The following is a 22,336-nucleotide window of genomic DNA, read 5'->3' as shown; positions in this document are numbered from 1 at the left end:
TCCCAGCTCACCTTTCCTACTAGTGAATGAACAATCCAATGCCTGGTGAATTCTGCTTCATAATGATAGGAAGAGACAACATCAAAGGATCATAAAGCAACATTGTTATGAACGCTTGGCCACCACAAGCCAGTTATCCTTGTGGTAACTCTTCTGACACTTCCTGCTTAAAACCCAAAAGATCAGAAGGATGCTGAGGGCCTGCTTTCATAATGTGTATTCATACTGAAAATCAAGATCAAGTGAGTGTTTGTCCTGCACCATGGGAGCTCACCTTCCTGAGCTCACCTTAGGACACCTGTGTTACTGTTTGACAGGTGTACCACCCCAGGCCTTTGTGGCAGCCTGCCAGGCCCCACTGCCAATGTGCTTACTGAAGGACATTTGAGAAGGGTGGCCCACTCAGAGTACTCAATCATGGTGAACAAGGCCAAGAAGGCCATCTTTGTCCAGGTTCATCTCTCCAGACCCCCAACCTTGAACTGCAGCCTCTTAAAGACCTCTTCTAGGGCCTCAGAGGTCTTATAGTCAAGCTTCTGAATTTCACTCTAGAAGCTCTGCACACACCACCCCTTGGACCAGGGGTCCAAGGTGGCATGAGGGGTGAGGAAGAGCAACAGGTGGAGCTGACCAAGGTGGACTGTGGCCCAGGGCCAGGCCAGGGCTCCTGCTGCCATGAAAGAGGAGGCCGCCCAGCACATGGTGCTCACAGGGCCAGACACAGAGGTGGACACCCACACCAGGCACAACCTGACTGGCCACAGCCCCATCCAGCAGCACCAGGCTGGCTGAGCCTAGAGAGATGTGGGCCCACCTCATCATGGACCAGCACTCTGTACAGGTGTGCCCTTATCACCATGATCATATGGAGCATCACCTGCCATAGCCAGCTGGCCTTCATGTCTTCATGTTGCTGCTCTGGGCTTGCCTCATCTGGACCATGTGTAGCTGCCACCGGCTGACCGTGCTTGGAGCACCTTCCATCCTGCTCTACAGACTGGCACTGTGTGGCCTATACTACATGTGGGCCACGGAGCAGTGTCCTGAGCTCCCCACCACCCTGGGAGCTGTCAGCCTGGCCATCTGGGGCTAGAGAACATCCACTACCTCTGCCTGAACCTCGGCGCCACGGTGCTGTACACTCTGACCTTCTGGCTCCTGCTACACCAGTTTGTCAAAGAGAAGCTGCTGAAGGTGAAGGCCCCCCTGCACCAATGGAGGTCACCATGGCAGACACAGAGCTCATGTGGATGCTGCTCCAGAGTCTGGCAGAGCCAGTCACAGGGGTCTATCTATGCCAACTACTGGATCTGCCTGTCTGCTGGCATGCTCATCATGGTCAGCTTTGCCAACTGCCTCATCATCTGCAAGATCATCTACATGTTCACACGCAGGGTGTGGCGAGTGGGACCCCACTGGTGCAGCAGCAGGAGGAGGAAGAGTAGGTCTCCGGGGACAAGGGGCTGAGCACAGCTGGCTCCCACCAAGCCACACAAGTCCCAGAAGCCATAGCCAACAAGTGGGGCCTGGTGACCAAGCAGCTGCTGGACCTGGCCACCGGCTTCTGGGACTTTTGTGGTGTTCTTGTGATGCCTGCTGGAGCTGCATGTCTTCAAGCTGGTGGTCCTGTCTAGATGGCCCTGAAGGAAGTGTTGGTGATGAACCTCCTGCTGCCCTACTCCCACTTCTGGCCTCCTGCCAGTCCACCTTCTGGATCTGCATTATCATTATGTCCAAGAGGGTCTATCAAGATCTTCAGCCCCCATGAGTACTCCAGAAACTGTACTGAGCCCTTCCTCAATAGCACCAACTTGCAGACAGAGATCAATCAATTCTTGCTGTATCAGAGGCCCATCAATCCTGCTAACCGGTTTGGGGTGTAGAAGGGCTTCCTGACCTGGGCTACATCCAGAATCCCCTACAGACCCTGCTGCTGGCATTTGAGGCCACCATGTACCGATGCCAGGAAGATCTCCACCCATAGCACCTGCTGGCCCCACCAGCTGCCCAAGCTGTCTATATATGACAGCACTCTCCAGTGGCTGAACCAGGGCCTCTCAACTGCCTCAAATTCTTCTTCTACAAACTTGGACTGGAGATCTTCCTGGCCGTGCACACGTTTGGGCTGCGCAGGAACTTTGTGGTCATCCTGCATGGCTATCCTCACCCACCAGCACTCTAGGCTATTGCTAGCCTCTTCCTGATACTCTTACTGCTTTACCAGGACCTGCTATACCTTGGCATGCCTCCTGCCCTGTGCATAAACTACCTGTGGCCCTGAAGCAAGACCATCCTTGTGAACTCCACACTCAAGTGGCTGTCCCTACCCAATTTATTCAGGGCCCCCAACCCCACCAACCTCATAAGTGACTTCCCCCTGCTGCTCTGCACCTCCCAGCAGGGGCAGCTGCCCTCTCCCAGGCACACCCAGGAGTGGCTGACATCAATACTGACCACCCGGAACTAGTGGGGGGCGCCCCACCCCACGCCCAACTTTATCCCCCACAGGTCCTACCTTAACAGGCTGAAGGTGGCCATCTTCTGTTTGCTCTTCTTGTTGGTGTTGGTCAAGGGGGCTGCCCACATCAGCCCCTTCAAGCTGGGCTACCTACGTGCCAGCTTATACCTGCTGCTCTTCTGCACCAAGCTGCGGAAGAACACACGAGCCTGCTCCCGCCATGGGATGGCCTCATTCTCTATAGCTCACTGTCATCTTGGAGAACGTGCTCTTGTTCCTGTCCTGTGTGTCTGTGGAGCAGCTTCTGCTGGGCCATCCAACTTTTATTCAGCCTCGTGTGCCGCATCAAAGGTGACCATGCCCCCAGGGAGATGCTGGGTAGGGGCCAGGACTGCCGGCTGCGCGTGGAGGAGGCCAGGTCGTCCGGGACAGCCCCTCTCCCTGTTGCCGCCGCGGCAGCACTGCATCTTCCTCAGCCACTACTACCAAGGCCGAGCCTGCAGGAGTTTCGCCCTCTGCGGGGCTGCCCACCTCAAAAGCATCAACCTCCACCACAAAGCGCTGAAGTCCCTGGCGCAGCTGTGCCAAGCATAAGAAGCACGGGCACGACACGGCGGGCGGTGGCCCTCCAGAGACCAGGAGCCAGGGCCGGGCAGTCCAGAGGACTTCTCCCTGCTGCAGTGACAGTGGTGGTGGCTGTGACTGGACCACGTCACAGTCATCCACTCCTGCCTGGGACCACAATCTGTTCGAGTCTGACGGTGAGGAGAAGACCCAGCCCGAGGACCCCAGGCAGTGAGCACAGAGAGCCTTCCAGATGGCACAGCAGGGAGGGGGGACCAAGGTGCTGGCGGTGCTGAGGCGGCGGTGGCAGGAGCGGGCAGCCTAGCTGCCCACAGGAGGCGGCCTGCGGCCGGAGGCGGAGCCCGCGGAAGGCCGGGACGCAGCGAGAGCCGAGCCCGCGCTCCCTGTGCGTGAGGGGCCGTGCGCGGGTGGACGCGCGGACGCACTGGCTGCACGCCTCCCCAGCGCCGCGAGCCACGTGCTGCGTGCGCAGAGGCGGCCACCTCCGCAGCCGGGAGCTCCTCCCGAGGGGAGAGAGGCGCTGGTGCGTGCCGGACCGGCTGTAGGACAGCTCAGCCCAGGCCACGCTGCAGGGCCCCTCGGAGGCCCGTGCTGCGCCAGGCACAGCCTCCAGCGAGCACAAGCAACAACACAAGCAGTCCCCTCAGCACCGGCTGCAACACCCACAGCGGCAGCGAGGAGGTGGTGCCGAGCCCAGGACTTCCTGTGCGGCTCTGGGAGCTTCCAGCCAACACAGGCATCCGGCCACGCATGGCCTGTGCATCCCAGAGCTGGAGGAGGCCCAGCGGTTCACAACAGGGCAGGCCCGGGCACTGCGGCTGCTGCGGGCCGTGTACCAGTGTGCGGCCGCCCACTCGGAACGAAGAAGTTTGACTTCCTTCCCTGGAACAGTCACGCAGTGATGCGCCACTACGAGAACAAGCCCTACTTCGTTTCATGCATGCTGGGCCTGAAGAAGACTGAAGGCTAGCTACATCAGGTATGACCTGGTGCGGCTCATGGCTCTCTTTGGGAGGGCCCAAAACCCAGAGGACCTGCAGGAGCAGAGGGAGGCAGATGCTTGGGGATAGAGGAGTCACCCCCAGGAGAGAGTGAGGGCAACTGGGCTCCACCTGCAGAGCTGCTTCTGTCTGTCCCTGGCCCTGAGTGTATATCCGCAGCAGGTGGCAGCTGGTCTGGCAGCTCGATGACCCACCCACCACTCAAGGAAGCCAGCAAAACCCTGAGCCCACACATTCCCTCCAAAGCTAGATGCACATGTCGTGGCAGTCACCCTCCTCTGGGCTGTAGCTGCTTCATAGGGTTGGCTTCAGGCCTGTTGGGTGCAGAAATACACTTGGGGAAGAGATTGGGGATGATTACTGACCTGTCCGAGGTGCTGGCCACCTTGCTGTCATTGCATCCTGCTGCTGGGGCACAGGTCCATGGTGTACTCCATGGTGCTGCATTTGGCCAAGTCCCTCTGGAAGTTCCAGGCTGGCTCTTCTCTGTGTGAGTAAAAAGCATTGTTCCATCCAGTGCTTGGTTATGTTGTGTTTTCCTTGGTGACTCTGATACCAGGATGCAGTGGACAGACGTGTTTGGACTCTGTCCTGGGTGGCTGGCAACTGTAATGATCTTTTCTATTCTCCATGTCCTTGGAGTCCTCCCCTGGCATTGATTACTGGTAACACAGTGTTCTACTGGACGGACTGCTAATGGATACCTGGGTTTCTTTTGGGTGATAAAATATTGTCTAAACTTAGATCATCATGATGGCTGCACCACAAATATACTAATAAATGACATGGTAACGGTGTTCTTTGTCGATAAGAATTCAAACTCGCTAAAAGAGTCTTTCCTCTAACACTAGTTTCAGTACTCTATTTGCTGATCCACCAGAGATAGGTTGGATGTCAGCTTAATGTCATCTCAAGCCTCATTTTATCTACAACTAATGCAGGCTGAGAATGCAATGTCAGGCATTAAGCTTAAATTTCACTTAAATCAGACATTCCATTCGTTTTTTTAAAGATGGTTTAAATTTTAGCATACTGCTATTTTAGTCCTCTTGATAGTATTGGTTCTTCTATTAAATTACTAGGTCCATTCAGAAAGGGGGAAGGGAGAGATGTCTATATCCCCAAATACTTTCCATTGTTCAGCCCAGAAGATGGATCCATTTTACCCCAAGTCTAATGGTAGTGAATGTTGTATGAATGTGGAGCAGAGTGGTACCTCAAACATTGCTACTGACTTTGCAGTACATTGTTATTAAAAGCAGTACATAGTTGCTATTAAAAGCAATGTACTCTTCCCTCCCTCCCATATACCTGCGGTCACTTTTGTTTGGCATGTACGCTCCATCACATTATTACAAAACTGTACCCCAGAGTACTGTTAACTCAGTTTTCTCTTTGTATCACTGCATTCGATGTATTTTTCACATCAAGGTGTTTCTATAGACTGGACAGAGTTAGAGTTCAGCTTCTTCTAGCCAAAGTGTTTAAATTTGACTAGACAGCAGCAATTGCTTTTTAATCTAAGCAAACTGATCTGTCAAAGGCAATCAACTCAGGGAAGTTATTACAGGAGGATCCTAATAATCCCGATGAATCACACTGCCCTATGTGAAACTCAGCTGCTGAACTCTTGACATAATGTCACAAGTACTTAGAGGAATTAGTACATACAGCTGAACTCTATGTTGACACACAAACTCTAGCCTCTCGTGCATAAGTTAATGACCACTGCATTTGGTCTGGGGAGGAATAATGTGTGTGGTGATGTCAGTTCATGTTTATTTTTTTTTAAGATGTTATTTATTTATTTGAGAGAAAGAAAAAGTACAAGCAGGGGGACTGGGAGAGGGAGAAGCAGGCTCCCAGCTAAGCAGGGAGCGCCATGTGGGACTCGATCCCAGGACCCTGAGACCATGACCTGAGCCAAAGGCAGACACTTAACTGACTGAGCCACCCAGGCACCCCTCAGTCCATCTTTAATGATGATGTTACATCCCCTAGGCTGCATGTTGCATAATGTTCACAAGCATTTATCAACAGTATGTTTAATTCCTCTAGATGTAAATAAAGGTTTGTTGTGATTTTTAAAAATCACCTATCTTTTAGGGGCACCTGGGTGGCTCAGATGGTTAAGCGTCTGCCTTCGGCTCAGGTCATGATCCCAGGGTCCTGGGATCGAGTCCCACATCGGGCTCCCGGCTCAGCGGGGGGCCTGCTTCTCCCTCTGCCTCTCTTTCTCTCTCTGTCTCTTATGAATAAAGGAATAAAATCTTTAAAAAAATAAAAAATAAAAAAAATAAAAATCACCTATCTTTTAAACAAGGGTTCCTAACCTCTTAAAAATGCTCCTACCAATTTAGGGCTTTCCTGTTACCAATATCTTTAAGTAATTTTTCTTGTTTAAATATTGCAACAATAATTGAGAGGTCAGTAGAGATGGTAACATCATTTATATCATTAGTAAGTCACAGAACTGAGACTCAAACCTCAGTCTGATGGCTTGATGTTTTGAGGTCTTCCTGATGCTGTAAATCTTGTCTTTGGAGCTTTTGTTCTAGTGTTAGGATTACTAGGATAGTGTGGAATAGCATTGTTGAGAGTCTTGTCCCCAAATAGGGCAGCCCTGTCAGGTTCCCTCTGCTCCCCACAGCGAACCCTACCAAACTTAAAATAAGGAAACAGAATAGATGGGGAGGCAGCAATAATGAGTGGGATCTTATGGAGGGCTGGGCTGAAAATTTTCCCTAAGTGATGGCACAGGTGTTCTTTGAGAATGACCTCCTCTTACAGTTGAAGGAGAACTTTAAGAGAAATAATGACACACAATTCAGAGGGCACTGAAAGAGTCGCTTGGCTAGAAGATAAGCTTGGAAGAATAATATATAGTAATAGTAAGAATAGTAAGAATAATAGTAATATAATTGCTAATGTATATTGAACACTTAATATTTTCCACTATTGTAAGTGCTGTATGTATATTAATTTATTAAATTCTCATCACAACCCTGTGAAGTAGGTAACTGTTACTCTGATGAAAAATTGAGGCAATTGGGGGTTGACTGACTTACCTGTGACCACACAGCTAGTAACTTGGGGAAACTGATTCTCCAACTTGTGCTCTAATTATTGTGTAGTAGTAATGATGAATTTGAAAAGACTTCCTGAGTTATGATAAATTTCATTTACTTTCCTGACTTAAGGACAATAATGTGTATTTCCATCTCGGGCAGTATTTCAGCCTCGAAGAGTCTGACTGACCCTTCCATTCGAAAACACCCAAAATTGATGCATAATATTAAAAGGAAAAAACTTTTTAAAACATGCTAATAAGCTGGCAAGAAAGTGAGGAATACTGGGGTGGCTAAAGTCACATGAAAATGTGGACCCACTGGGATCGAGCCTGGCATCGGGCTCCCTGCTCAGCGGGGAGCCTGCTTCTCCCTCTCCCACTCCCCCTGCTTGTGTTCCTGCTTTCACTATCTCTCTCTGTCAAATAAATAAAATCTTTAAAAAAAAAAAAAAAGAAAATGTGGACCCAGTTTTTACTCTGATAATATTCAATGATCCTGTAGACCTTGATCTTTGATTTCTCATAGGATCATGGGGCCTGGAGACCACAAGTGGCCTGACTGAGGGGGCTCCGGAGTCTAATAGGAGACTTCAGTGACCCATACATAGATCTACTTCCTACATTAGAGATAATAAGAAAAACTAATTTCTTGGGGCATCTGGGTGGCTCAGTCAGTTAAGTGTCTGCCTTTGGTTCAGGTCATGATCTCTGGGTCCTTGGATCGAGCCTCGAGTCGGGCTCCCCACTCAGTGGGGAGTCTGCTTCTCCATCTGCCCCTCCCCCCACCCCCTGCTTATGCTCAATCTCTCTCTCTCAAATAAAATCTTAAAAAAAAAAAAATTTCTCAATCCCCAGGTGCTAGTAGAGGAGAAAAAAATCTCTCCTAAGATTCATAACCACAAACAGACCTTTATTTGTGTTTCTCGTCCAAATTTACACCACTAGAGTGGTGCCAAAGAAACTTCAGGTTAAGAATATGGTTTAAAATTGTACTGGGTTGGTAATGCACTCAGATGCCTGGCAGAATCAAAAGCAACCCCACTCAAAAGGGGCCAACTGTAAAGTCAATTCCCAAAGAATTCCCACAAACTACCAAAGAATAAAATTTCAGAGCAGAGTATCACAAAACACATAAAGGACCATGAGTATAGGGCCATTGGAAACTATAATCATAAGAATTAGACTCCAGAAGACACCAGATAGTGCAATTATGCAATAGAGAATGACAGGTGTAACCTGGTAGTATTTTGCTTCAACTGTACCACTTATCTCTTGCTCTCTATCCTTGGGCTTCTCTGATGTCAGTTAGGATGTATTCAGAAATCGACTAGGCACTCATGCACACACGTCTGGAAGTATGGAAGACTGCCTTCCCTGGGGCAACCTTTGACCAATGGACTATGAAAGCTAATGGATAAATGCTCTCATCTTTCACTCTCTTAGTGGACAATTCTGAGATACCAGCTCTTCAAAAGGTCCTGATGGCACTGAGTCCCAGTTGCCCACAGTGAAGATCAATCCATACGGCATCCTTATATTGGCTTTCCCTCCTTCCTTGTTTCCCTCTCTCCAATCTCACACCCCTGTTCCCTGCGTTCACTTCCCCAATAAACTACTTGCCTACTTGCCTGAGAATTTTAAATACGAATAAGGAACAAAAGACTAAAACATGAAAAGGAAGACTCAGAAAAAGAATCATATAGAACTTCTAGAAATGAAAAATAAAATAATTTTAACTTAAAATTTATATTTAAAATTTAAAAGATCGTTAAGCAAAAAAACAGATAACAGCATAAGAAAGAATAAACTGGAAGATGAATCAATATTTTGCATAATGCAGAACAGAGACATAGCATAAAAAATATACAAGAGATAGAAATATCGACATCTACAAAAGTCAAATTGGAATTCCTGAAGGAGATAGCACATGGATATAAATACAAAATATGAATTATTATGTAAATTTAAATGAAAAAAATAAATTTTTTAAAAGTAAAGATTATTAGATTGGGTAAAAATAAATAAAATCCACTTATAAGTTGCTTTAAAAAGAATGCTATGACATAAGGTTAACAAATAGTTGAAATTAGAAAGATGAAAAAATATATACAGAGTGCAGATAACCAAAATCAAGCTGATGTTACTATATTAATATCAGATAAAATGGACTTTTAAGACAAAAGGCATTGAGATAAACTACATAATGAGAAAAGGTTAATTCACCATCAGATATAAAAATTCCAAACAACTCTATACAATATAGCTTGAAACTATATAAAGCAAAACTTAAAAGAACTATAAGAAGAAGTATATAAGCTGGACTTAGACATAATGGATATCTTTTCCCAATCTGTCATCTGTCTTTCTTTATGATGTCCTTAAATAAAAGAACCTCTTAATTTTGTAGCAAGCAATTCTTCATTTGAGTTGTTTGGGTCTTAAAAGTTTTTCTGCACCCTCAGGCCATAGTCTTTAAATGGTTTTAAGGTTTTATCTGTAAATTATTTTTTTGCATTTTTGAGAGATTACATCTTACAGTTTTAGCAGCTATTGTAGGTAGTATCTGATTTACACTTAAATTTTCTGATTATTGCTGATAAAGACAAATACTATCATTCTTATCTCCCATTAGGTCTAATAGTTGTTCTGTTCAATCCACTTATTTCTTATGTACACAATCATATCTGCAAGTAACTTTATCCCTTTCCCATCCTGATAACTTTTAATTCTTTTCTTTACATAACATTAGCCAAACCTTCAGTATTATGTCAAACATTAATAGTAGTATTGAGTATTCCTGTCTTGGGACAGATCTTGATGAGAATAAATTTTCCCCATTAACATGATATTTGCTGTAGAATTTTTGGTATACAATGTCTTTATCAAATCAAGGAAATTCTTCTAAATTTTGAATTTTGACAGTTTTTATCAAAAGGGGTTGAACTTTGGGGTGCTTGGGTGGCTCAGTCAGTTGGGCGTCTGACTCTTGATTTCAGTTTGGGTCATGATCTCAGGGTCGTGAGATCGAGCCCCACATCAGGCTCCATGCTCAGCGTGGAGTCTGCTCGAGATTCTCTCTATCCCTCTCCCCCCACCCCTCCTTCCACTTGCGTGCTCTCTCTAAATAAATAAATAAAATCTTTTAAAAGGGGGGGGGGGACAGTTGAACTTTATCAAGTGCTTATTTCTGCATTTATTGATGTAATCATATGATTTTTCACCCTTATTCCAATAATGTTCTGACCTCAAAAACTGTTAAGATAGTAAATGTTTGTGGTTTTAGGTTACTAAATTTGTGGTAATTTGTTACAGCAGCAATAGAAAACTAACATACAATATGTGATTCTCATAATTTTACATCTCCTTTATAAATTGTAGCAGAGAATGGTTAAGAAACTTGCCCAAGTTCACACGGCTGAGGAGTCTGGCTCCTGGTTAAAAACCTATGTGTGTAGGGACGCCTGGGTGGCTCAGTCGGTTTAGTGGCTGCCTTCAGCTCAGGTTATGATCCCGGAGTCCTGGGATCGAACCCTGCATCAGGCTCCCTGCTCAGCGGGGATCCTGCTTCTCCATCTCCTTCTGACCCTCCTCCTGCTTGTGCTTATGCTGTCAAGTAAATAAAAACCTTAAAAAAAAAAAACACACACAAAAACCTATGTGTGATTTTTCAGATGTGTCTATGGGCAATTACAAAGTCTTTACCTGGCAGGCCCCATGGGAAAAAGGCCCCTACCCAGACTTGGCACATAGCCAGGGCATTGCAGTCTCTGAAGGCAGTTGCAGTCAACAACTCAAGACTCCCCTGCCCAGTCATGCTCTTCATATAATTGCATTCCTGGTGCAATTATATGAAGGCCTGGTGCCTTCATTTCTGGGTCTATCTGAGGCCTGGGGCAGAAGCCTTCTTCAGATGCTTCTGCTGAGTCCTCCTTTTGAGGGGCAGTGGGGGACACCTTCAAAACAGGTGGTTCCACTTTGACTTCTCCACTCCTAACCCACCTCCTTCACCCTCCCCCCAACCACAGGGTCCATAAAATTGCTAGAGCCTTCAGTTCAAGGCTCCCACAAGAGTGGGACATCTCCCATGTCTGTGTTGATGCACCTGACCCTGGATTAGTGTGACTTTCCATGAGGGAAATATAACAGGCGGAGTCAGTGCCTTCTCATTTTAGACTCTTATATATAACCATCCCTGCAGGTGATTAAAGGCTTAACTCTTTCATTTTTGGCTTGTTGCATTAATCAGCTACTCTAACATCTGAAGCTCAGCTCACCTCCCCAGCTCAGCTCAGCTAATAGTAGGAAAGCTAGAATTCAAATCCGGGCAAGCTCTGCTCTACTGCCTCCCTTTGTGTTAGACCACTCTCGTCCAGGGCAATAGAAGTTGACTAAAGTATACAGAACAGGTCAACTCAACAAGAGTTGTGATGGGTCGGATGTAGAAGATAAGAAAAGGGAAAAGAATAAAGGATGACTTTTTGGTCTTCAGCTAAGAGCAATGAAGTAGATGGTGGTGCCCATTTGCTGAGACAGGAAGGATTGGGATGGGACGACAGGTGGCAGGGAGACAGTGGGAAAAACAAGAGATCCTCTCTGGATATATTTAAGGTTTCAGATTCTTAATAAATATTCAAGTGAAGGTGTCACGTAGGCCACTCATATGGAATTTTGGAATTTGAATATCAATTTTACTTTTTTTCTCTATTCCTAGATATTAGGAAAAGAGAAATATTGTATTAGAGAATACTGTGCAGGCACCACCTTAAGTTAGGCACTCCTCCCCACTCTTCCAGTAAGCTCTCAGAAAGAATCAGATATTGCCACTCTGCCGAGAAAAATATAGAGCCATCTTCAAATATAGTTGGAATGTGGACATAATAGTCTCCAAATTATGAAAACTAGATCAGAATTCTCAAGGAATGACCAGAATCTAGAACTGAGCAAGCTAGTAATTCACTAATTAAAAATCTGAGAACATGGGGCACCTGGGTGGCTCAGTCGTTAAGCATCTGCCTTCAGCTCAGGTCATGATCCCAGGGTCCTGGGATCGAGCCCCACATTGGGCTCCCTGCTCAGGTCCCTGCTTGTATTCCCTCTCTGTCTGTCAAATAAATAAAATCTTTAAAAAAAAAAAAATTCTGAGAACGCAGCGACTGCTACACATTAGCCTTAAGTTATTATCATTTTTAACTTGATTTTCAGTCATTTGTTCAGTCAACAGGGTGATCAATTTATTTCTCTTCTAATCTAGAGAGCAATTTAATAATTCAGGCCAAATATTTGAAGTTCCTTGGATATTCAGTTTATGTTAATCCCTTCTTCCCCTACACTAATACATTTCTGTGCTGGTTTTTACACTTAATCATATGCTATACTGCGCAGTTTCAAAATATGCTTTCCATCTGCCCAAACGAATTTTATTTCCTTTGAGGGTAAGGACTGTGACCCAGTCCCTAAACCAGTGTTGAATACATTTAAGGGGAATTTGTTGAAGTCATTCAGAAAGTTGTCTCCGCTAACTATGTATCCAGCACTCACCTAGGATGACTCGCCCTCCATTTCACTCAAGCTAATTCAATTCACACAAGCCTACACTAATAGTCAATATATTCTCAGTTTATAGTTTTAATGGTATTGCAACATTAGATTCATAACATATTTCCAAGCACCAAGTGTGCTTGAAATTGAACATTTTTATAAAGATAATAAAACTTAATGACTACCCATGATCTACGATCTGACAATACAGCTGTTCTTTTTCATCTTGAGATGGTAAAATACCCACCCTTGCTTATTGTGGCACAGTGGGAGAGAAGAAATATAGTCCTATTAATCACTCTTAACTATCAGCTTATTAAGTTATAGTTTCCCAACAGGCTTGTCTTACATGACTGTTAATAGGCTGCAGGTGTTTTTCTAAAAGAGTCTTTTTATAATGCAGTTATGTCATAAAGAGACGGCATGGAGTAAAAGAAAAACTGGTGGGCTAAGAATCATAAAACCTAGGTTTTAAATTCTAGTACTAAAGTAGCCCCGAAGCCTGAAGCAAGTCACCACCTCTCTGATCTCCACAATTTTCTCATCTGTAAAATGAGAGGACTTATTATAAATGAAATAAATGCATTTGTGCCATTTATACCAGATCAGTAGGCAGGTAACCATAACCCAGGACCTAAGAATTTCACAAAGGACATTCTAACAGAAACCTCTCTACATTAAAATAGCTTAAGCTAAAGTGTAAAATTGAGATTTGTTACTAGTTAACTTTAGAAGTAAATTTTGTTACCTAACCACTGTGGATGTGCACAGGGACAGAGGAGTTTGTTTCATATGAGAAAAACAGTGACTACTAATACATGTTAATATGCCTAAATCGTGCTGAAAATAGCCAAAATTTTACTTTTAGCTAAAAACCCACTCACAGAGGCAGCTGTTATACATACATTTTGCAATCGATGAAAGGGTTACATTCCAAAAGCTTAAGTCCATTTTTGGAAAACTTCGTAAATGGAAGCTAGATTTGTAGTTTAGCCATGAGAGTATAAATGTTGACATAGCTGGACTATGTAACAATAGTAAATGCTCAAATTCTGGGTCCTGAGAATGGGGTTTGTGTCGTGTAGATGAGTTTCTTCCCCTGCTCTTGGAAAGAAGACTCAAGTAAGCAATGATTAAAATTGATTTACCTTTGTCACACCCTTCTACCTCTAACCTTTTTTACACTCGGGTAAGGCACACAGCTGTAATCGGGCTGCTGGAACAATGCTGTCCAGTCCTACCTACCTTAAGTTTCAACAGCCCTTCCTTGAACCTTCAAAGAGTAATTCTACAACCATGGAGCAATTGATAGACATTTCAACAAATAACCCAGAAAATGTTACCACTCTTAAACTATAACTAGTGTTGAAAGAGACCATCTGTTACTTATAAAAGAAAAATATTAGAAATCTATGTTAAAAACTTTAGAGACATGCTCAAATAAATGATACGTTCATACAATAGATTATGCCAAAATTTAAAAAAATGTTTAAAAGTTAGTTGTAATGACATAGGAAATATACAAAATATAACGCTGAATAAATAAAAAAGATACTTAATGCTATGTTCTTTATGAACTCAATTATGGAAAAAATGCATTAAGACTAGAAGCTAATAAAACTTTTGGGTAGTAGGCTTGTAATTTATGGCTTTTTCCCAGTTAATACATGAATCCATGCTTTCCAGATTTTCCCATATCAAATAAGCATTTAAAAGGGGGGAGCCCTGGGTGGCTCAGTCTGATTAAGCATCTGTCTTCGGCTCAGGTCATGGTCCCAGGGTCCTGGGATGGAGCCCCACATCAGGCTCCTTGCTTAGCAGGGAGTCTGCTTCTCCCTCGGCCTTTCACCCTGCTCGTGCTCTCTCTCTCTCTCTCTCTCTCTCAGGCTCTCTCTCAAATACATAAATAAAATCTTTTAAAAAATTTTTTTAAAAAAGGAGAATCAGAGAAAAAAGTATAAATTCAAATAAATCTCTAATTAGAATTTTAGAGAGCTATAAATAGTGCCAGTTATCAGGCAATGTGGAAATAGAGCTTTGTGAGCAAAAGAGCATTCCTTTCTTTAACTTTGTTTGCAAGAATTTAATTAGACTTATTTGATTTTGTGTGCGTGTGTGTGTGTGTGTGTGTGTGTGGTTTTTTTAAACTGAAGGTCCCTTACTGGTCCTGCTTCCATGAGTGGCTGCCACCAGGGGGAAAGGGGAGGGGAACCAAGCGGGCAGGGAGGGGTCATCTCCACAACATTCCATTTATGCACAGAACAAAACAGACAAGCACAGAGTCACTACTGAAGTTATAAGTTACCAGCATAGGAAAAGGAACAGGTGGGGAATTGGAGTGTCATAAGAACATACAGCCCCCCCCCACCAAACTGGGGTGCCTGGGGAGGGTGGGGGGACTTGGTCTGCTTCAACCCAAGAGGAATCAGATCAAAAGTGGTTTGGGAAGGCTAGAACCGTCAGGGATGGAGGGAGGAGGAAGGTCTGGGGGCCAGGGGGCCGTTTGTCAACTGGGGTGAAGGGATTGCCCTCCCCCTGCTGGGATCCCCCCAGCCCCTTGGGTCTGGCAGGAAGGGGGCAGCCTGCAACCCCATGAGCAGGTCTGGGGCTGCCAGGTGCTCCAGGCAGGGGGCTGGAGGGGGCTCATAAAGGCTTGCCCTCCAGGGAAATAATGGCACTGCCCCCCAGCTTCTCTGCCAGGGTGCAGCGGTCCTTGACTCCTCGTAGCAGTTTGCTTGTAATTCACGCTTGATCTCCATCAGCTTCTTCATGATGGCGTCCTTGGAGCTGGCATGGATCATTCTGCTCTTAAGGGGTGCAGACTCAGGTGCCCAGAAAATAAACACCAGGTCTTCCTTCTTGGGTCTCCTTGGTCTCATAGGTTGTGTCATAGAGGGCACAGTGGCAGGCCTTGTCTGGTAGCCTCTTGACGAAGGTGGCACAGGGGCGGTCTACAGTCTGGCCCACATCCCCTACCAGGATCTCCTTGCCCTGCTCCAGGTAGGATATTCTTCTTGTCCTGGCTTAGACAGAGGAGTACTGCCTCCTTGCACTTCTCACCTCCTCTGGTGTTGAGGACTTATGCACTTAGCCTCACGTCACTGAACACCTTGAAAATGTAATCAGAGACTGCCATTTCAGAGGCCATGTTTCTGAAAGCGAAACGGAGATAACAAAGGAGAGCCAGAAGAGAGGAGGGCCACTGCCACTGCTGCTGGAATCTGACTGAGAGAGACTTATTTTCAGTTAACCACATTATAAAATATTAAGTTTTGTGGTTATGAAAATATTGCTTATTGCTACTGCTATGGCATTTTTATAGATCCAATAAAACCTATTACTGATGCTTACTTCCCTTGATTAAAGAGACCAGTGTTTCTTTTTACATGAATCACATAGAAAATAACACAGGCATGGGATTTTGACAAACAGGAAAAAAAGGTTATATAATGAAAAAGTCTTCATCCCATCTTACAACACTTTCCCACATATAGCAGTAATCCATGGCCCAGAAATCAGTCTTGTGTAGAAGTGCCCCACGTATATTGTACTTATACACTTATCACTCTTCTATACACCTTATTTCACTTAACATACTTCAGAAACATTTACGTATCAGTATGTATAAATCCATTTTATTCTTTGTAAATACTATTTAATATTCTACTCACGGCTGTAATTTATTAGTAACCCCTTACTGATAGACATTTAAATTATTTCCAGTTTCTCTCTATAACAAACAAGACTTCAGGGAACATACTTGTACAAATATCTTTATGTACATGAACAAGATTATCCATAAAATAAATTCTTAGAATTGTTGAGTCAAAGAGTATGTGTACATTTAAAAAAACTGACATTGCCAAATTGCCTTCCAAAGAATTTGTACCAATTTATACTCCAGGGTAACATTTCTGATCAATACAGATTCTTTATAGCATATTCCAATGCTGTCATTAGCCAAGAAGCTAACACAAATGAGGGAAGCAGAATGGGGTAAGAAGACAGTAGACTGAAGAGCATGAATATTCAGTCACTGAAAGAAGTGGCTTCTCCTCAATTGCAGCCAACTATGCCTTCTAGGAATCAGTGCCCAATACTGTTAGTGTCTTGATCTCTCAAAAGTCTAAAATCTAGACTTCTGCATGAAACCTCCAGATTTTTTAAATGTTGACAACTCATTTTAGATTTTTAGAATTGGCACGACAAACAAAACTGTGAGTGGAAATCATCTACTGGGCCTCCAAATTGTGACCTACACTTTAAAGCTTTCATTTCTGCCCCCATATCCAACCAACAAAGACTGTCATGGCTGTAGGCTGCGTTTAGCATACGGTTTTAAAGCTGGGATTTCCTTAGATTACATTTTATTTCTGGACAAACTAGAAGATTTTATGAACTACATCGTCACCATTCCCTCAAACTATGGGAACAATTTAATCTACTCTTGCCCCGATGTTTTTATTAATCAGTTTTCTACATTATGGTCCTTTGCCCTATATTTTTATTCCTTTAGAGTGCTGCGTTCCTGTTTTCTCCATTATATGGAATCACTACATGTTTTAAGGGCAGTCATTTTCCTATGAGAGTAATCTTTTACCCAAAGGGGATAAAAATCTCTAGTCATTTTTCTGTACTACTTTGCATTCAACATATCCATCTACCTACAGAAGAAATTGTGGGAATAGAGTATATTAAAAAGACTTGTTGCCTCTCACTTAAATAGTATTTTTAATCTATAAAAAATATCTTATATTAACTACATGCTTATAGTTAAATAAAGACAACATAAAAAATAAACCCTGAAGTTGCTAAATCTGTATCAAAAAATATTCAAATTCAGGGGTAAAATACCATGAAATTTTTAATATTTTATTATCTCTTCTATATAAATACTTGCAAAAGGACCAATCTGACAAAGCCCAATGCACTGCACGATTATAAACAGAAATGTTTGTAAACATTAAAATTATAAGCAATATATGAGGTCAGTTACCTATCTGAAAATTCAGAAGGCAACAATCTCTTATACAAATGAATTTTGAAAATCAAATTTTAAAAACTATTAGCTTCATTTATTGTAAATATGCATGAGTCTTAATTTTAAAGCTAATTGTCATTTTTAAAGAATTCCTAGTTTTAATATTAATTTGTTCAGAAATTCTTTTTATATATAATATATAAATATAAATATATATTCTATATAAGTAAATATATATGATATATAATATATAAATATAGATATAGATATACCTGCAATAACAAAAGAAGACCAAAAGACATGTATTAAAGAAGCTTTATAATGTAACAAAGCTTTCAATATATATTGAAAATATGAAAGCTACTCATAGGAAAAAATCTGCATGAATCATTTTACCAACATTGATGCCACTGTGTGTAATTTTACCAACACTGATGCCACTGTGTGTACTTTTAGTTTCCAAAGGCAAAGTCCTAGACATTACAAGTTTCTCTGTTAGCACTTCTAAATAAGTGAGTGTTCCTACTTCCCCTTAAAAGGTATACTGTAACAACTCAAGTGTGTCCTTTCAAAAGAAAACTGATTAGGTCACCCTAAAATTTAAAAACCCAAAGCTCTATATTAGGCACATGTCATTTATATCAACATTTTAATCATGAAAAATAAACAAGAATAAAAAATTACATATTTAAATTGTAATGTGCACATTGGATTACTTCTTCAAATGTGTTATCAGAACTCACAGATAAAAGTAATAAAAAGATTGTGTTAAAATATTACATTTAATTTTACCTAAAATATAAATTAAAATAGGGCATAAGAAAAACTTTGAGACCACAATACATATATGGAAAACTGACCACTGAAAGATGCAAATAATTCATACAATATAAGCTTTAATATATAAATTAAATGTCATTTCATCAGCTGTTAGTCACATCAGTCTAAACTTTACCTTATATATTAAAATATTAAAAAGCTAAAAAACATCATTGCAATATAGATTCAATATGGGAAAATACATATTTGTGGCTTTATACACAATCTAAATTAATCCATTCTATACAATAGTTTTCCAAAATATAAACAGCACTTTACATGCAACAGAACATACCAGGCTGGGTGTCCTAATATAATTTAATATAGAGGAAAATAAAGAGAAAACACCTTTTTAACAAGACAGTTACACAGTGGAGGTGGAATGTAGAATAAGATTTTGCCTTAACACAATCTTGGGTAAGAGTAAAGAAATATGAAAAAGGACAATTTCTACTACTTTCAATTAGCATTTTTTAAATTGAAGAATACTGTGATTTTATATTTTCTAATTGTATCACAAACAGAAAACATGGAAGGTAGGGGAGAAAGCGTGATCCCCTTTATGAATTTTAAACATCAGCCCTGCCACCTATGGGCTGCATTTAGGCTCCTTTTCTGTTGACAGTTTCCTAAATTATTTCTGCCACTCAGTTGCGCATCAGTAATCAGATGAATTTCCCAGACTTCTTTATGCCATTGTGTAACCATAGCTGCCACAATGTAATGCCACAAGAAGTCTGTCCTTGAGTATTTCTTTACTTGGGTATTCAGGTAACTTGAGCATGTTGATGCTTTAAAAGAAAAATATACCACCATTAAATGGGAAATCTATGAAATTTCTGATTGTTTTGTCTAGCAGTGAAAACAGTACTCAAAATTAACATAAAACCACCCTCTCAAATTTGCATTCAAATTGGAAAACCCTGAAGTAGTATTTAAAAAGAAAAAAAAAAAACTGCTGCATTGCAGTTTCCTTTAGCATGCAAATGTAGTGGAATAAAATAAGTTCCTTTCAGCCTAAAATAAATAAGCAATAAGGGAATTTAGTTTGAAGTGATGGTGTAACTCAGTGATACTTATGACAGTATAACTTCAGTGAGACTTGAACTACATTCAATTAAATTATAGGTAGTTTCCTCAAATATTTTCCCTACCAAAAAAGGGACAGGCAAGGGATTATGTTGGTACTTATTTATCAGTGATTCCAAAATGCTGAAAACAGGTTACTGTTGAGGTTTTCCTCTCAATGCAGCAGTCGTCAGACCTTTAATCATTCAAAATTAATCAAGACACTTCACAATGCATTTAAATAAACAATTTAACATACCATGTGCTTGAAGTTGGTAGGAGATTTGGGGTATATGGCACAGCAGCAATTGTAAAGTTCTGCAATCCACTTCCACCCATGATATTAGCAAATCCACCATGTGGGACCCTGGAACTAAGAGTTCATATCTTAGTAAGTTGTAATCATGAAACAAAAATCTCTGTGATAGATAAAATATATTCAACTCTAGGGCACTGACAAGGTTACATTTTTGGTTCTGCAAAACTCCAGCTCATTATTAAAAGATACTTTGTGGCCAGTTAGCAAGCTTCCATGGAGACTCTCCTCCACATTTCTATAAGCCATACTATGCTTTCAATTGGCCATTGCACATACCTCTATTATTGCACATAGCATACTGCATGTACAATTGTTTTCTTCTATGTGTCTCTCCCTACTCAATTGGGACTAATTTGAGGACCTAAATGTGTCATATCTGTATTTGTACCCCTGGGGTTAGCAAAATGACTGGCATCTAACGTTCATTCATTTGATATCTGCCAAATACATGAATGTTTGCTTGATTAATTCAAGCAATATAGAGGCTCGTAGACATAATCCAAACAATTTCCTACATGTGAAAAATATCTAGGGTCTGATGGGGTTCAGGGCAGGCCATCCCCAAATATGCCACTTAGGCATACTAATTATTTCAAATTAAAGTTACTTAAAAACAACCAGTGCAAAAAGGACACTTTAACCTTCCTCTGTCTCCCTGAAAGCAGGAAATAAATCTCCCATGTGAAAGGTACTCTCCCTGTACCAGAAGGTAAAGAAACATCCTGTGACCAGAGATAGGGAATTCAGGGCTGAGAAGGCTATAGAAACAAACCTCATTACTTCTTCACCAATTTACTATCCTAAGCATAAACTTCGTCTTTTCAATTCTTCAAAAATGTATTGTCTCTTTATCTAAAAGGTGTAAATCCTGCTTACTTTGGTCACTTCTCTGAGACTCATATTTCTATGAGCTCCAAAACATATGGATTAAATTTGTTTTCTACCTGTTAATCTGTCCATGTGAATTTAATTCTTAGACCAAGAAGAATAACTTTAAAAGGTAAAGGAAAATTCTTCCTCCCCAACAGGTCACAGGGTTTTTGTTTTGTTTTGTTTTTCACTGTGGGAAAACTAGAATATTCTTTATATTTCTGTCCCAAAGATTCACAATATCAGATGTATTTCTTTTTTAATGTCACCTAACATAAACATGACAAGATCACATTCAAATTCGAAAACCCCAACAAAATGCATAAACAGTACTAGAAAATTTAATCTTGGGTACATGGCTACAGAGAATATAATTGCAACTTCCTAAATTCTATTGTTCACATTTGAAAGACATTATTTCAAATGAGCTTTTGTATGTATCATGATTAAACAAACTGATCCTGTAAAACATTTTGTTTTTAAACTGAGATGCTATGGTGTTTTTTAAATAAGAATGATGACCAAAAAAAAAAAAAAAATTTAATGTATAGGTACTAAAGGTATACTCAGTCAGAAGTCTGACTAGTATTAGAAATGTCTTCTAACATAGTATTCTTAGTACAAAGCATAATTCAGTTCATTTAAAAAAAAAAAAAACTGAAAACCTTAAATAGCCAAAACAATCTTGAAAAAGAAGAATAAAGTTGGAGGTTTCACAGTTCCTGATTTCAAAACTTAAACTACAAAGCTATGGTTATGAGAACAATGTAGCACTGGCATAAAGACAGATATACAGAAATGGAATAGAATATCCCAAATAAATTCTTGCATATATGGCCAAATGATTTTCAACTACAGTCCTAACATTCAATGGAGACAGTGTGTGCAGGGGGAGAGGGAAAGGGAGAGGAAAAGAGAATCTCAAGCGGACTCCCCGCTGAGCATGGAGTCCAACATGGGCTCTCAATCTCACAACCCTGAGATCATGACCTGAGCCAAAATCACGTCAGATGCTTAACCGACTGAGCCACCCAGGCACCCCTAGGATGACCATTTTAAAGAAAAAATACAAAAATTTAAAAAACAAAAAACAAACCAAAAAAAACCAGAACATAGTAAGTATTGGAAAGGATATGTAGAAACTGGACCGCTTATGCATTGCTGGTGGGAATGTAAAATTTACAGAAGCTGTGGAAAACTGTATGGCTGTTTCTCAAAAAACAAACACAGAATTAGAGTATATAGCCCAAAGAATTGAAAACAGAGACTAAAAACGATTATTTGTACATCCATGTTCATAGCAGCATTATCCACAAAAGCCAAAAGGTAGAAGCAACTCAAGTGATCATACATGGATGAAGGAATAAGCAAAATGTGGTATATATATACAGTGGATTATTATTTATCCTTAAAAAAGGAAGGAAATTCTGACATATGCTACAATGTGGATGAACCTTGAGGACACTAGGCTGAGTGAAATAAGCCAGTCACAAAATGACAAATGATGTATGGTTCCATTTATATGAAGTACCTAGAGTAGTCAAATTCATAGAGACAGAAAATAGAATGCTGGTTGCCTAGGGCTGGAGGGAGGGAGTATGAAGAGTTAGTGTTTAATTGGTAGAGT

The 22,336-nt window shown here is 41.7% G+C and overlaps 1 protein-coding gene and 2 pseudogenes across 4 annotated transcripts in view; 1 reads left to right on the top strand and 2 right to left on the bottom strand.

Moving 5' to 3' along the window:
- Positions 1–802: 802 nt before the first annotated feature.
- LOC116634728 lies at positions 803–4,113 on the top strand (annotated as a pseudogene).
- Positions 4,114–15,165: 11,052 nt separating this feature from the next.
- LOC116634273 lies at positions 15,166–17,737 on the bottom strand (annotated as a pseudogene).
- A 563-nt stretch (positions 17,738–18,300) lies between these two features.
- The window catches only part of HACE1 (HECT domain and ankyrin repeat containing E3 ubiquitin protein ligase 1), a 103,531-nt gene continuing 99,495 nt past the window's right edge, over positions 18,301–22,336 (bottom strand). For all 4 annotated transcript variants that reach the window (XM_032408156.1, XM_032408159.1, XM_032408157.1 and 1 more), the window contains 2 exons: positions 19,780–19,893; positions 18,301–19,243 (listed from right to left, as the gene is read on the bottom strand). In XM_032408156.1, the coding sequence (XP_032264047.1) occupies positions 19,141–19,243; positions 19,780–19,893 (217 nt within the window). In that variant the 3' untranslated portion in view covers positions 18,301–19,140. The remainder of the gene's footprint in view (positions 19,244–19,779; positions 19,894–22,336) is intronic.

Source organism: Phoca vitulina, unplaced genomic scaffold, assembly GCF_004348235.1.
Source record: "Phoca vitulina isolate PV1807 unplaced genomic scaffold, GSC_HSeal_1.0 scaffold9, whole genome shotgun sequence".
Taxonomy (NCBI): domain Eukaryota; kingdom Metazoa; phylum Chordata; class Mammalia; order Carnivora; family Phocidae; genus Phoca; species Phoca vitulina.
Note: the sequence above shows the minus strand (reverse complement) of the source record. Positions and strands in the feature narration are given on the sequence as shown.